This window comes from Podarcis filfolensis (genome assembly GCF_964270895.1).
Source record: "Podarcis filfolensis genome assembly, chromosome: 10".
Lineage (NCBI taxonomy): Eukaryota > Metazoa > Chordata > Lepidosauria > Squamata > Lacertidae > Podarcis > Podarcis filfolensis.
In genome coordinates this window covers 53,313,613-53,325,847 of record NC_139612.1, presented here as the reverse complement: position 1 = coordinate 53,325,847, position 12,235 = coordinate 53,313,613, and the positions used below count along the sequence as shown (strand labels likewise).

General features: G+C 46.3%; 1 protein-coding gene across 3 annotated transcripts in view; it reads left to right on the top strand.

Annotated features, from left to right (window-relative positions):
- Positions 1-2,649: 2,649 nt before the first annotated feature.
- KDM7A (lysine demethylase 7A) overlaps positions 2,650-12,235 on the top strand; it is a 46,756-nt gene continuing 37,170 nt past the window's right edge. For 2 of the 3 annotated variants that reach the window (XM_083574198.1, XM_083574196.1), the window contains exon 1: positions 3,008-3,544. In XM_083574198.1, coding sequence (XP_083430324.1) covers positions 3,390-3,544 — 155 coding nt within the window. In that variant the 5' untranslated portion in view covers positions 3,008-3,389. Of the gene's footprint in view, positions 3,545-12,235 lie in introns of all 3 variants that reach the window. The other variant, XM_083574197.1, reaches the window with a different exon arrangement.

Here is a 12,235-nt window from a genome sequence, read left to right as displayed (position 1 = left end):
TAAGGACTGTGTGCTGAACCTCCACTTTAGATGCACCCTTATTTAGGACAAATCCCTAGTTCACTCATGCCAGAGCCCGAGATTGCTCAAAAGGGAACCATTTGTAAATGGCAGCCAAAGACATTTGCTCTGTCACATATTCCAGATGAAGGGAAGGGTGAGGGTGCATGTATGGCATCAAGGCATTCAAACTTAGTGTATCTGCAGCAGCTGCACTGGCAGCCGACCAGGTGCCCAACGCTATTTTTAATTACCATAAAATGGAGCAGATTGCAGCTGGCCTCGCTGAATAGCGAGGTTTGGCTTATGAGATGGAGAGCTCCTTGCAGCTGGGACTTGTCACGCTGCAAAGAGAGGACAGGTCTCAGAGGCAGCATCATGCTGTCAGTCACCATCTAAAATGTCAGGCCGCACACTGTTAGGCACCATCCTTTTTCTTCCCTGAGCCCAAACAATACTGGGAGTGCAAGAGCCACCATTTCACCGAGTAAGAAGCTAGTTCAAATGTACATAGGAAATGGGGTCCGCTGCCATCCACAGCTGCGGCCTCATCACATCGGCTCTTTTCTCCAGAGCCATGGACTGAACATACTGGTGTCCGTGAGACTCCAGATTCCCCTTCCTCTTCTTCTGCATTCTGAGTTGGGGATGGGAACATGATGTACACCTTTAAAAACAAAAGGCAAAAACTGGGTCTTTAGGAAATTCAGGGGTCAGTGTTTGTTATGGCTACACTCCGCAGGTCAAGGCACTATGTTGTTGTTGTTTAGTCGCGTCCGACTCTTTGTGACCCCATGGACCAGAGCATGCCAAGTACTCCTGTCTTCCACCACCTCCCAGTGTTTGGTCAAACTCATGCTGGTAGCTTCGAGAACACTGTCCAACCATCTCGTCCTCTGTTGTCCCCTTCTCCTTGTGCCCTCCATCTTTTCCAGGGAGTCTTCTCTTCTCATGAAGTGGCCAAAGTATTGGAGCCTCAGCTTCAGGTTCTGTCCTTCCAGTGAGCACTCAGGGCTGATTTCCTTAAGAACGGAGAGGTTTGATCTTCTTGCAGTCCATGGGACTCTCCTCCAGCAACAAGGCACTATATGCACTTCGTAAAGGCATGAGACTCAATTGGTAGAGCATGAGGCTTTTAATCTCAGGGTTGTGAGTCTGAGCCCCACGCTGGGTGAAAGATTGCTGCATTGTTGGACTGGATGATCCTCGTGGTCCCTTCCAACTCTATGATTCTATGAAGGCCCACCTGCAGAAGATAGTAGCATGGTGGGCAGGCAATTCGCCCTGCTGGGGCTAGCAAGTGAAGGTGGCAGGCAAGGGATGGCAGGTCATCAAGTGTGTCCCATGACACCAAAAGGTGCTGTCTCTTTAACCTTACCCTTCACACCTAAACCATGCATGTGGGTGCCTCTAGAAAACTCGTGTTGATAGTGTTGTTTGGCCCACAAACAGTGCCAACTTGTTTTATGTAACTTATCAACAAGCAGATTTCAAGACTGAACCAGGTCTCTGGTGCTTTTTCAGTTTCCTGAAGTTTTCAGCATTAATTGCAGCAAAGCATATAAGCTTTTCTTTACTATTAATGTTCATGTTTAATTGCATTCATTCAATGGCTGTGGGAACCTTGTGCCCTGCCCACAACATTTACTTGTTAGTCACAGTTCATGAAGTTTGTGCAGAAGAAGATTGACTCAAAAGCAAATTGAAACCTACGTGACATGCTCCCTGGGTGTGTTGAGTGTTGCAGTCCTAACTGTGCCTCCTTATTCATATAACTCTGTGGCCCTGAGGTTATCAATTGACTCTTATTCAGAAGTATAGGCAAGTTATACTGGAGTGTCATTATCCCAGAAAGTACCATGAATGATTTGCAAGGTTTGCATTTCTGCAGATCCCCATTTAACCTTCCACCCCAAACAGTCACTTGGCGAACATTTGCAAGTGATGTGTGTCTGGATCTGCGCCCACAGTGGAAAACTGAATTCAGAGTCCGCGGCAGATATTAAATATAACTGTCCTGCTGATCACTCTCGCCTCCGCATAAACATCTGCAAAACTCTGCCGATATGTTAACCGGCGCATCGCGGGAGAACGATATGCAAGATGTAGGAGGCCATTCAGAGCAAGTGTTAATAAATAACTTTTTAAAAACCGCGTGCAAAAAAAACATGCGGGTGTTTTTAATGGAAGGATGGCTGCAGCACGCCTATAACGCTGCTACCTTCCCTGCCCATAAATGCACGTGCACGTCCATCCACACGTGCGTATAAACACGCACGCATACCGGGACGCAGCGGGACTCCGTGCACATTTAATTATTCCCCGCCTGGCCTTTGCCACAGCCCCGTGGCTGTTCAAGGTTAAGGCGCTGCCACTGCCGCCGCTGTCACGGCTCCAGCCCCGCCCCGGACTCGAAGAAACAAAGTCAAGCGCTTCGGGCCAACTTCGGCCATTTCCGTGAGGTTCTGACTTCCGCCGCTCTCCTTCGGTTGCATAAGAGTGAGCGAGCGTGACGCGCGGCCGACGAGCGTTCGAGCAGGGAGGGAGGGGGAGAAGAAACAAAAAAACAAAACCACCTCCACAGTGTCCTCGCGGCACCTTCCTTCCCCAAGCACGTGACGGTGCCGGGAGGGCGGGGGAGAGTGAAAAGGGGCGGGGCCAACGTGTGCCTGTGACCTCACCCGCCCGCTGTTCTAGAGCCCCGCCTACAAAAAAGAGGGGAGGGGGTGAAAGAGAGAGAGATGTGTGCGTGAGGGGAAGAGGAGAAGGATGTGTGGCGGCACGTGCTTCTCTCTCTCTCATTGTCAATTCAGAGCGAGACCGGGAGGCGGGGCGGGCGGGCTTCCGGGCGAGGGAGAACTTTTATCCCTTTTGTGAGCGCGCGCGCGCGCACTTGACGCGTCGTGAGAGTTCCATGCCGCCTTGTTTCCTGCCGACGGTTCCGTTCTCCACCCACACATACACACCCCGCCCCTCCTGCCGCCCTTCACTTCCTCCTCTTTAGGGCGCATGCTCGGCGATGTACCTTACGTGACTGTCCCTCTCCGCCGCGCGCCCTTGCCGTTTGTCCGCTCTCTAGGGAGGGAGGGAGGGGTATCGGCCGCGCGCCCAATGTGGGAGCCTGACGCACGCGCACGCGCGCTCCTTCCCCCTCTCCCTCTAGATACGGGAGCCTAGCACGCGCGCTGTTGTTATTGGTGCTGCCGACTGACTGGCTGGCTGCTGGCTGGCTGGGCTGGCGGCGGCTGTTGGTTGGGGCTGGCGGGGTGGGGGGAGGAGGAGGCGAGGGAGGAGGAGGAGGAGGAGAGCAGGGCGGCTCAGTCAGTCAAGTCAGCCAGCCAGCCAGCCGGGCGAGAGAGAGAGTGAGCGAGAGAGCGAGTTCTTTAAAGATGGCCGGGGCGGCGGCGGCTACGGCAACAACGGCAGCAGCAACAACAACAACAACGGCGGCGGCGACCCCCGTGTACTGCGTGTGCCGGGAGCCTTACGATGTGAGCCGCTTCATGATCGAGTGCGACATATGCAAGGACTGGTTCCATGGCAGGTAAAACACGCGAGGGGGCAGCGAGGAGGAGGGGGGCCGGGTCTCCTCACGGGTCTCCTCACGGGAAAACAACAACAAAACAGTGAAGTGTGTGAGGGGGGGCATTATTCAGAGGGGGGGGGGAGACCCTGAGGGCCGTGAGGGAAGGGGGCGGCCGGGGGAGCGAAACAAACAGAAGGACAATGAGGCGGGGGGAGAGAGAGAGGCGGTGTGTGCGCGCCGCGATGCGTGTCTGCGGGAGAGCTGTGTGAACGGGGCTTTTCGGCGTACCAGGAAGCGGCGTCGGGCAGCCGCCGGCGCTCCTCGGTTCCCTTCTCTCTCTCTCTCCCCACCCCCTTCTCCAAACAGTGTTATATAAGGGACTCCTTGGCCGAGCTTGAGGGGCTCTTCTGAGGAGTTTGGCGGGACGAGAGGTGCCCGGAAAGTTGAGTTGCTTTTATTATTACTCGCATTGTTCGAAGCGCGTCGCGGCTGAGGTGCCTTTTTGTGTGCGCGCGCGTGTTTTTATGCGTGTTCATCTCGCCGTCCCGTCCGCTTCCTGGGCTCGTGCTTCCCCCGGCCAGAGAGTTGCGTGCGCCTCGCGGACGCTTTTCTGACGTTGCGCTCGCGTGAGTGTCCGGGTTGGTGTTTTCCCCCTTCCTCCTTTTTCCCTTTGCACAGGGAGGTTGGGTCAGTTATGCTGGGAAAGTGCGAGCTCCGAGGAGGAGGCCACGCCGGCGCCGCGGCACTAGCTGCAGCCTCCCCTCGGCTGCGAAGGGAGGAGGTGGGGTGGCTGGGTGGGTATCCATGGGCATTTAAACAAAGGAGCAAGTTTCGGGGCTGCCGCGGCGGCGCGAGTGGCTCTCTTTCGGCCGCCCTTTGATCTCCCAGCTGGCCGGAGGCTGGATGGCGGCTGAAGTTCGGAGGAAGGGGCATCGATCTGGGAGAATATTTGTCCGAGCTTCCCCTGCTGCCGCGGCTGCGGAGGGGAAGTGCGCTTGATTGACAACAGGACATTTAAATACCCCCCATTTAACAAAAACAGAGTCACGATGGAGGTGGCGAGACAGCCTCATCTCCCTCTGCTGGCTTCCGAAGGGAAGCTAATTTAAAGGGACATGGTTCATGCTTCAGATCGTGCCCGGATCAGAGAGACATATACTCCCTCTCTGGTTTGTTTGGGTTTTTTTTAATCTCTCTTGTTTTTAAAGGAGACAGATAACACAGAGGGAAGGTCTGTAACTGTCCTCGAGGGTCGAGCCGCACGCGCGGTGATTATTGCGAATACATTGTTCACATTTAGAAGCTAGGCTGGCTCGCCGTCTACAAAGTGCACCTGCCTGCCATTGCAGGTGCACATGTGGTTCTGTATTCGTCTCTGAATAGATTCCGTGTGTTCCGTGACAGTGGGGCTATTATAGATTTAAGTGTTTTACGGAGGAGCCTGACAATATCCTGGTGCATTGCTGCAAATGTAAGCATCGGTGTTTTAATTCAGAAAACTGCAAAACCAAAAAAGGAAATAAGCTTCTATTGTTGCTAAATTTCTGTGAGTATATTGAACAAAGCATTTATTTTTTTTCTGAATTACTTCCAAATTCCTAAGCCTACAGCAGTGAAATAGTTATGTAATCAGTCTTTTGGCTGTGTTAAAGAGAACATTGCTGGAATAGTCTGTAGAAGTCCTATTAAACAGTAGGAGAATTTGAACTGATATTTGAAGTTGTGATTTTAAAAAAATTCCTTTGAAATCTGTTACAAAATATTGATCCATGCTTTTAAAAGTTAGGTGAGCTTAAAGTGGCAAAAAGGCAGGGGAATGGGTTGGGCAGTAGCAAACTAATGCATTAGGACAGAAAAAATGGGTTTGATAAGGTGGATGTAGAAGTGTACTATATGGTAGCATTCTAATTTATTTTATTTATAAGTGTGCAACCAGCTAAAAGTTATTCCTAAGAAAATGCTTTCTTGTGGAAAAGAGGGAAAACGAAGATCTAGTCTCTAATGTTTATCTAGGTAAGTCCCATTGAACTCTGTGACTTACTTCTGAGTAGGTATTCATAGGATTGTGCTGTCAAATAATTGTGCTTCTGCATATGGCTTGGCTCCTGAAATCCAAATTACTTGGCAACTGAACTATAAACAAATTTGCTATTGCTATAGCGCCCGGCAGTATCCCACAAGGAAGATAATAAACAAAACATCACAATTTTGCTAAATATAGACTGTCATAGATACATTATTGCTGGCTGTTTGATCCTTTTCCTGATAATTTATCTTAATTTTTAAAATAACCCCCTGAATTGTCACTTCTGCAGTGCAATACTTTAAAGTTTACTCTGAAGTAACTCCAGTTGGGGCTTATTTACAAGAGTGTTCAGCATTGTGGCCTGTTTCTGGCCTCAAGATCTGTCTCCTAATTTACAGTTCAGAAAATGTTAGTCTATGTGTAGTTGAATTATGTGTTCAGTTGCTATTTTCTTAATACTTTTTTTCTAATTTGAAAGGAGCTGCAGTATTTCATTTTGCTTTGGATTTTAGTGTTCAGATGTTTTGTACTTGAGAGAGCTGGACACCTCAGCTTGTTTGCTTATGTTGTTGGATCAGTGAATATGTTTTTAAAGCATTGGCTCTAGTGGTTCTTACAAGATCCTGGACTGTTTTGAATCTTTTGTATGAGTTGTCCACTTGCATGGACCCTTTGTTTTCTGTCTTTTATAATGCAATACATCCAATAGAGATCAGAAGGCATCTTACAATCCTTAGCCTTTCTTAGGAGCTTCCTGTGAGTGGAATTTTAAATTCTTCTTGAAATCCATATGTACTGTATTCTTTAGAATACCACTTCGCATGTATGGAATTTACATTAGGTTTGGCGCTTTCACATGATTTCTTTTAAAATCTGAGGTTTGATTTCTACTTGTAGCCATGCCCTATAGCAGGGACGGTTAACTCCTGAGACTGCAATCTACTCACAGAATAAACTGGCAGGTTGGCGGTTCAGGTCGAAGCTGTTGAGTGAGCTTTTTTAAGGGAGGAAAGTGCCGTTTTTTAGGTGTTCAGGTCAAAGTTGTTGACTTTGGGGGGGGAGGAATGTCCCTTTTTTAGGGGTTCATGGCAAAGTTGTTGAGCTATTTTAGGGAGAAAGGGGGAAAGTGGCTCACCATAAGATTGCTAAGGAAACAATCAACATCACTATTATAACTCAGTCTGTCATTCTGGAGATCGTGCAACAATGGAGGGTGGGTCCAGGGGGCAGGGCCGGATTTTACCACCACTAAGGAAAGGGAGCCAAAAACCTCCCGGGGATATGCCAGTAGATAGCGATCAACCTGTTGGACATCCCTGCCCTATAGAATTTTAGCTGGTTGCACAAACCAGATGAATTGTCACTGAGTGACTTGTCCTATAGTTAGTTCTTTAAAGAGTTTACTGTAGTCATCTCCAGTTCCTGAATCTAAATCTGTTTTTAAACTTTAACACGTTAATTATCTCTTTGAATGCCAGGTTAAGGACAGTACCTTTTATATAACTTGGCTATACAGTGGTACCTCTGGTTAAGTACTTAATTCGTTCTGGAGGTCAGTTCTTAACCTGAAACTGTTCTTAACCTGAAGCACCACTTTAGCTAATGGGGCCTCCTGCTGCCGCTGCGCTGCCAGAGCACGATTTCTGAAGCAAAGTTCTTAACCTGAAGCACTATTTCTGGGTTAGCAGAGTCTGTAACCTGAAGCGTATGTAACCTGAGGTACCACTGTAATACTTTTGCCCCATACAATACTTTTTTTAGAAGCCAGAGGAGAATTAGACTTGTTTTAAATGTGACACTGGTAAATAACAATAACTTAAATATGCACTATTCTATATACCAGCTGGTGTATAGAACGCAGGTGGCACTGTGGGTTAAACCACAGAGCCTAGGACTTGCTGATCAGAAGGTCGGCGGTTCGAATCCCAGCGACGGGGTGAGCTCCCATTGCTCAGTCCCTGCTCCTGCCAACAAGTGTGGTTCCACAGGGTTCTGTCATGGGCCCTTTTTTCAACATTTTTATAAACGACTTGGATGCAGGAATTGAGGGGATGCTCATAAAATTTGCAGATGGCACCAAGTTGGGAGGAGTACCTAATGCTGCAGAAGACAGAATTAGGATCAAGATGACCATAACAGATTGGAGAACTGGGCCCAAGCTTACAAAATGAATTTCAGTAGGGACAAATAAAAGGTTCTGCACTTAAGCAGGAAGAACCAGCTGCACAAATATAGGGTGTGGGATCACTTGGCTTGCCAGTAGTTTGTAGGGATCTGACCAGGATTTAATGAGGATGAGCAGGGGTTAAATCCTGCTGCTTTGGCCAGCAAGAGAAGTGGCACATGTGGCTAAACTGAGCAGGATTTAACTACCGCATGAGCCAATATTGCTTAGTTTAGCTGCTGGGAGCAGCCACACAGGTCAGTGCAGAATTAAATCCCAACCTTCCCATTGGCCAACAACTGACATCATCAGCCCATCAGAGTGATATAAGCTGATTGGTTAGTGGGCATGTTTTTGGACTTTATAGGCCAGACTGGACCCTCTAAAGGGCCAGTATTGGCCCACAGGCCACTATAAGACAAACAGCAGGTTTTCTCTCTCTCTAATGGTCTAGTCACTGTCTTCTCAATTCTGTGACAGTTTTAGTTTTTTCCCTTTAAATAATTTTGAAATTTTCCATTTGTGTCAGATCACTGATAAAATCATGTAGCAGTTACTGGTTTTGTTACTGGCAAGAAAAGAGAAATATGTTTCTTTCATTCTTTAGCGTAGTCACATTGGTTATTCCCTACCCTGTACTGGCTAAGAGGCAGCACAGGTAAAAATGACAGGCAGAGTCACTTGATTAATGAAAAGGCTCTGGCTGACTCTGGTCTGCAGGGCTTGTTTGCAGATTAGTGGCTGTGAGGCTAATTTATGCAGTCTTGCTATTTCGACCCAATTTTGCATGCCAGCTCTTCGGGAACATGTGTCTATGTATATGCATTCACATCTGCACATGTGTACAGTCAACTGCTGCTCCATGTATATCTAACTGCACATGCGGTGGTAGAAAAATACATGCCTCTAAACTGAGGACACTGAGCAGTTTTTCTGTCTCTCCTGGGTTCATATCTTCCAGTTGTGCAGCAGGCCAATAGCATAAAATTCTGGCTTACCCTAGTGCTTGAAACAGATACTTGTATTTACCTGCTTGTCTGGTAGGTCAGGTAGGTGACAAGGAATTCCATACTGATGAATGAGTGGCCCAGCAGAAAAGGAATGACTCTCTCAACCTTTCTCCACCAATCAACTTGGTTTTCATTCTGGCCATTGAGGAAGGGAAGCACATTCATTCTCTGCTGGCCTGCTTGGTAAAAAGCATTTTAAAAAACTAGTCACTGTTAGTAGTCCTCTGTTCTATGCTGTCATGGAAAATAGGGTTCTACTCCTCTGTAATGAATGTGGAAATACAGGCTACTAGCCTCTTAGCAGACAAGTAAAAAAAGTAGGCTAGTAATTCTTGTAGGCCTATTTACAAGGCAATCATGTCACTTTGTGACAGTTTTATGTAAAAAGTTTCCAAGGAATAAAATAATTAAATGCAGTTTCATTAGCAAAGTGTTATGTCAGTTAACGATTAAGCCTTATCAGTTTTGCAACTACATCATTTGCATATTACTCTGAAGTAAGTTTCACTAAGTATGAAGGTGTTTACTTCCAAGTAAGTGCTTAGTATTGCAGCCTTAGAAGCTAATTTTGAACAGTGTGGATATCCTAGGCCAGTTTCACAGAGATAGAAGTGTAATGACAGTTCTATTTCTAATTAATGTACATTAGCATTGTGTTGATTGTCATGTTGTTGATTGTTGTCCAGTACATCTACATCAGTACTGGAAACAATTTTTAAATGTCAAGAGAAGGTAGCAAATACTCTGAATTTTTAATAAACACTGGTTCTCTTTCTGGCATATTAAAACCAAGTTTATTTATGTTCTGTAAATAAATAGGACTGAATCCAGAGTAAAGGGTACCAACGCAGTTTCAGTTTAAATGTGCAAGTGCAGTAGAGCAAGTAATGCATAGCATTTTAAAAGATTACCTGGAAATAAGTTACGGTCTTGTTGTCTTGGATAATAGTTCTGTACTTGCATATTTACATTTCACATTTGCCTTTAACTGATAGGAGTTTCAGTTCTGTATCTTGCCAAGTGGTGGGGGGGAATACTTGCCTTGTGTATGTTAAGCAACATGAAGTGGCTGTTACATAATTACAACTCTGGATAGTTGAATTGGTAGGGGGAGCTGTGTATATTATTGAAACTTGCTATGTTATTAAAACATGTGAGTAGTGTTTCTGTGGCAGTAAAGCAGGATTATTTTAAACGATAAAGCACTCTAATTTCCAACCTTCCCATCGTTTTAACGGTATTTAATGTATTGTTTAAAATATGCTTATGGAGTATTATATTTGAGAAATTCAGCTTTGGTTTTTGATTGCAGAAAATATTTGATAGTACTAATGCAAAAGAAAAAAATATAGCCTAAATGTTCAGCATGATACAGTGAGGGGGGAAAGTATTTGATCCCCTGCTAAATTTGCCCATTAGCCCTCTGACAAAGAAATGACCAGTCCATAATTTTAATGGTAGGTTTATTATAGCTGTGAGAGACAGAATAACAACAGGAAAACCTCCAGAAACCAAGAAGACAAACGTCAGAGATTGATGTGCATTATAATGAGTGAAATAACTATTTGATCCCCTATAAACCAGCCAGATGTCAGGCTACCTGGTATCTTCACTGTATGTAACGAGCCGAGATTAGAAGCACCTGCTGTAAGGGAGAGGTCTTACCTGTAATCCCAGCTCATTACAGTACCTGTACAAAAGACACCTGTCGACAGAAGCAATCAATCCTGCAGATTCCAAAGTAGCCACCATGACCAAGACCAAAGAGCTGTCCAAGGATGTCAGGGACAAGATTGTAGACCTGCACAAGGCTGGACTGGGCTACAAGACTATTGCCAAGCAGCTTGACAATGACCCAAAACACACGGCCAAGGCAACAAAGGAGTGGCTTAAGAAGAAGCACTTTAAGGTCTTGGAGTGGCCTAGCCAGCCTCCAGATCTTAATCCCATCGGAAATCTGTGGAGGGAGCTGAAGGTTCGAGTAGCTACACATCAGCCTCAAAATCTTACTGACTTGGAGAGGATCTGCAAAGAGGAGTGGGACAAAATACCTCCTGAGATATGTGCAAACCTGGTGGCCACCTACAAGAAACATCTGACCTCTGTAATTGCCAACAAGGGTTTTGCCACCAAGTACTAAGTCATGTTTTGCAAAGGAATCAAATACTTATTTCACTCATTATAATGCACATCAATCTTTGACTTTTGTCTTCTGGGTTTCTGGGGGTTTCCCTATTGTTATTCTGTCTCTCACAACTACAATATACCTACCATTAAAATTATGGAATGGTCATTTCTTCGTCAGAGGGCAAATGGGCAAATTTAGCAGGGGATCAAGTACTTTCCCTCCTTACTGTAGTATCTTGTAAAAGTGCTTTGTGGAGAGTGTTACAGAAATATATCATTGTATAAATAAATCCCTGTGTAGCACTGATTTGTTTAATACAGTGTTTATTTCAAAAGTGAATTAGTTCTGCTCAAGTTCATCTTGTCCAAAAAGGAGATAGTTCGGTTAAAGTTCACACTTTTACAAACTATCTTTTAAATACCTAGCCATGCACCTGCATACCATGATTTTGGCACTATATGAAGAAGCCTCTGGTTTTTTCTTCCTTCTGTATTGTCATTCCCTCATGGCCTCCATGGTTTGTGGCAAAACATAGGTTCCCCTTCCATTCAAATCAGCGAGCCATGCTTTGGAGCAGGAAGTTGGGGAGAAAAATGCAGTATACATGGGAGGAAGGGAGCCCAACTGTGGCTCATTCTGTGATGATTTATTTAGTGCAGGGGTCGGCAAGGTTTACCTCGCCTGGGCCGGTTCACTCTAGCAGCCTGTGGGCTGGATCGCAGATGCGCATGAGCGCACCTGCCTGCAATTTCCAGCGTCTGTGTCTGTGCAGACGCGATTTCTGGCAACATGGAAGCGAGTCCCTGTGCCACGTTGCGCCGGTTTAGCGCAGTGCGTGGGGACTCGCCGAGTGGGTGGCTCGGTTCGGGGGCGGCTCGTGGGCCAGTTAAACGACCCGTGTGGGCCGCTTGTGGTTGCCTTAGGTTGCCGACCCCTGGTTTAGCGCCAAACCATGGTTTGGTATTACATTTTGATGAAACCAGAATGTGGAGGCAAGAGATGCAGATCTTCAAATGCACGGTCATGGCCCAGTGCAGCATTCTTGGCTTACATTTGCTGTATGTAAAAGATATATATTCCCTTTGTTATGCATTACATTTCTCCTCTAGGGGACAAATATAAGCACAACTACTGCTGCAAAATAAAATTCCTTAGTGTAGTCTGCAGCATCTCATGTAACTCTTGAAAGTGTGCCTTCATTTCTTGGCAAAACTAGAGCAGGTACATCACTCTTCTGACAGTTTAGTACTGTCCAGGCTGATTCTTGAGGTTGTTAGTGTTACATCATACAGGTGACCACCATTGGTGTTGCATGATGTAGTTACCGTATATTACAGTGAAATGTCAGCAGGACTGAATCCTTGTTGGCATGGTGTGACTG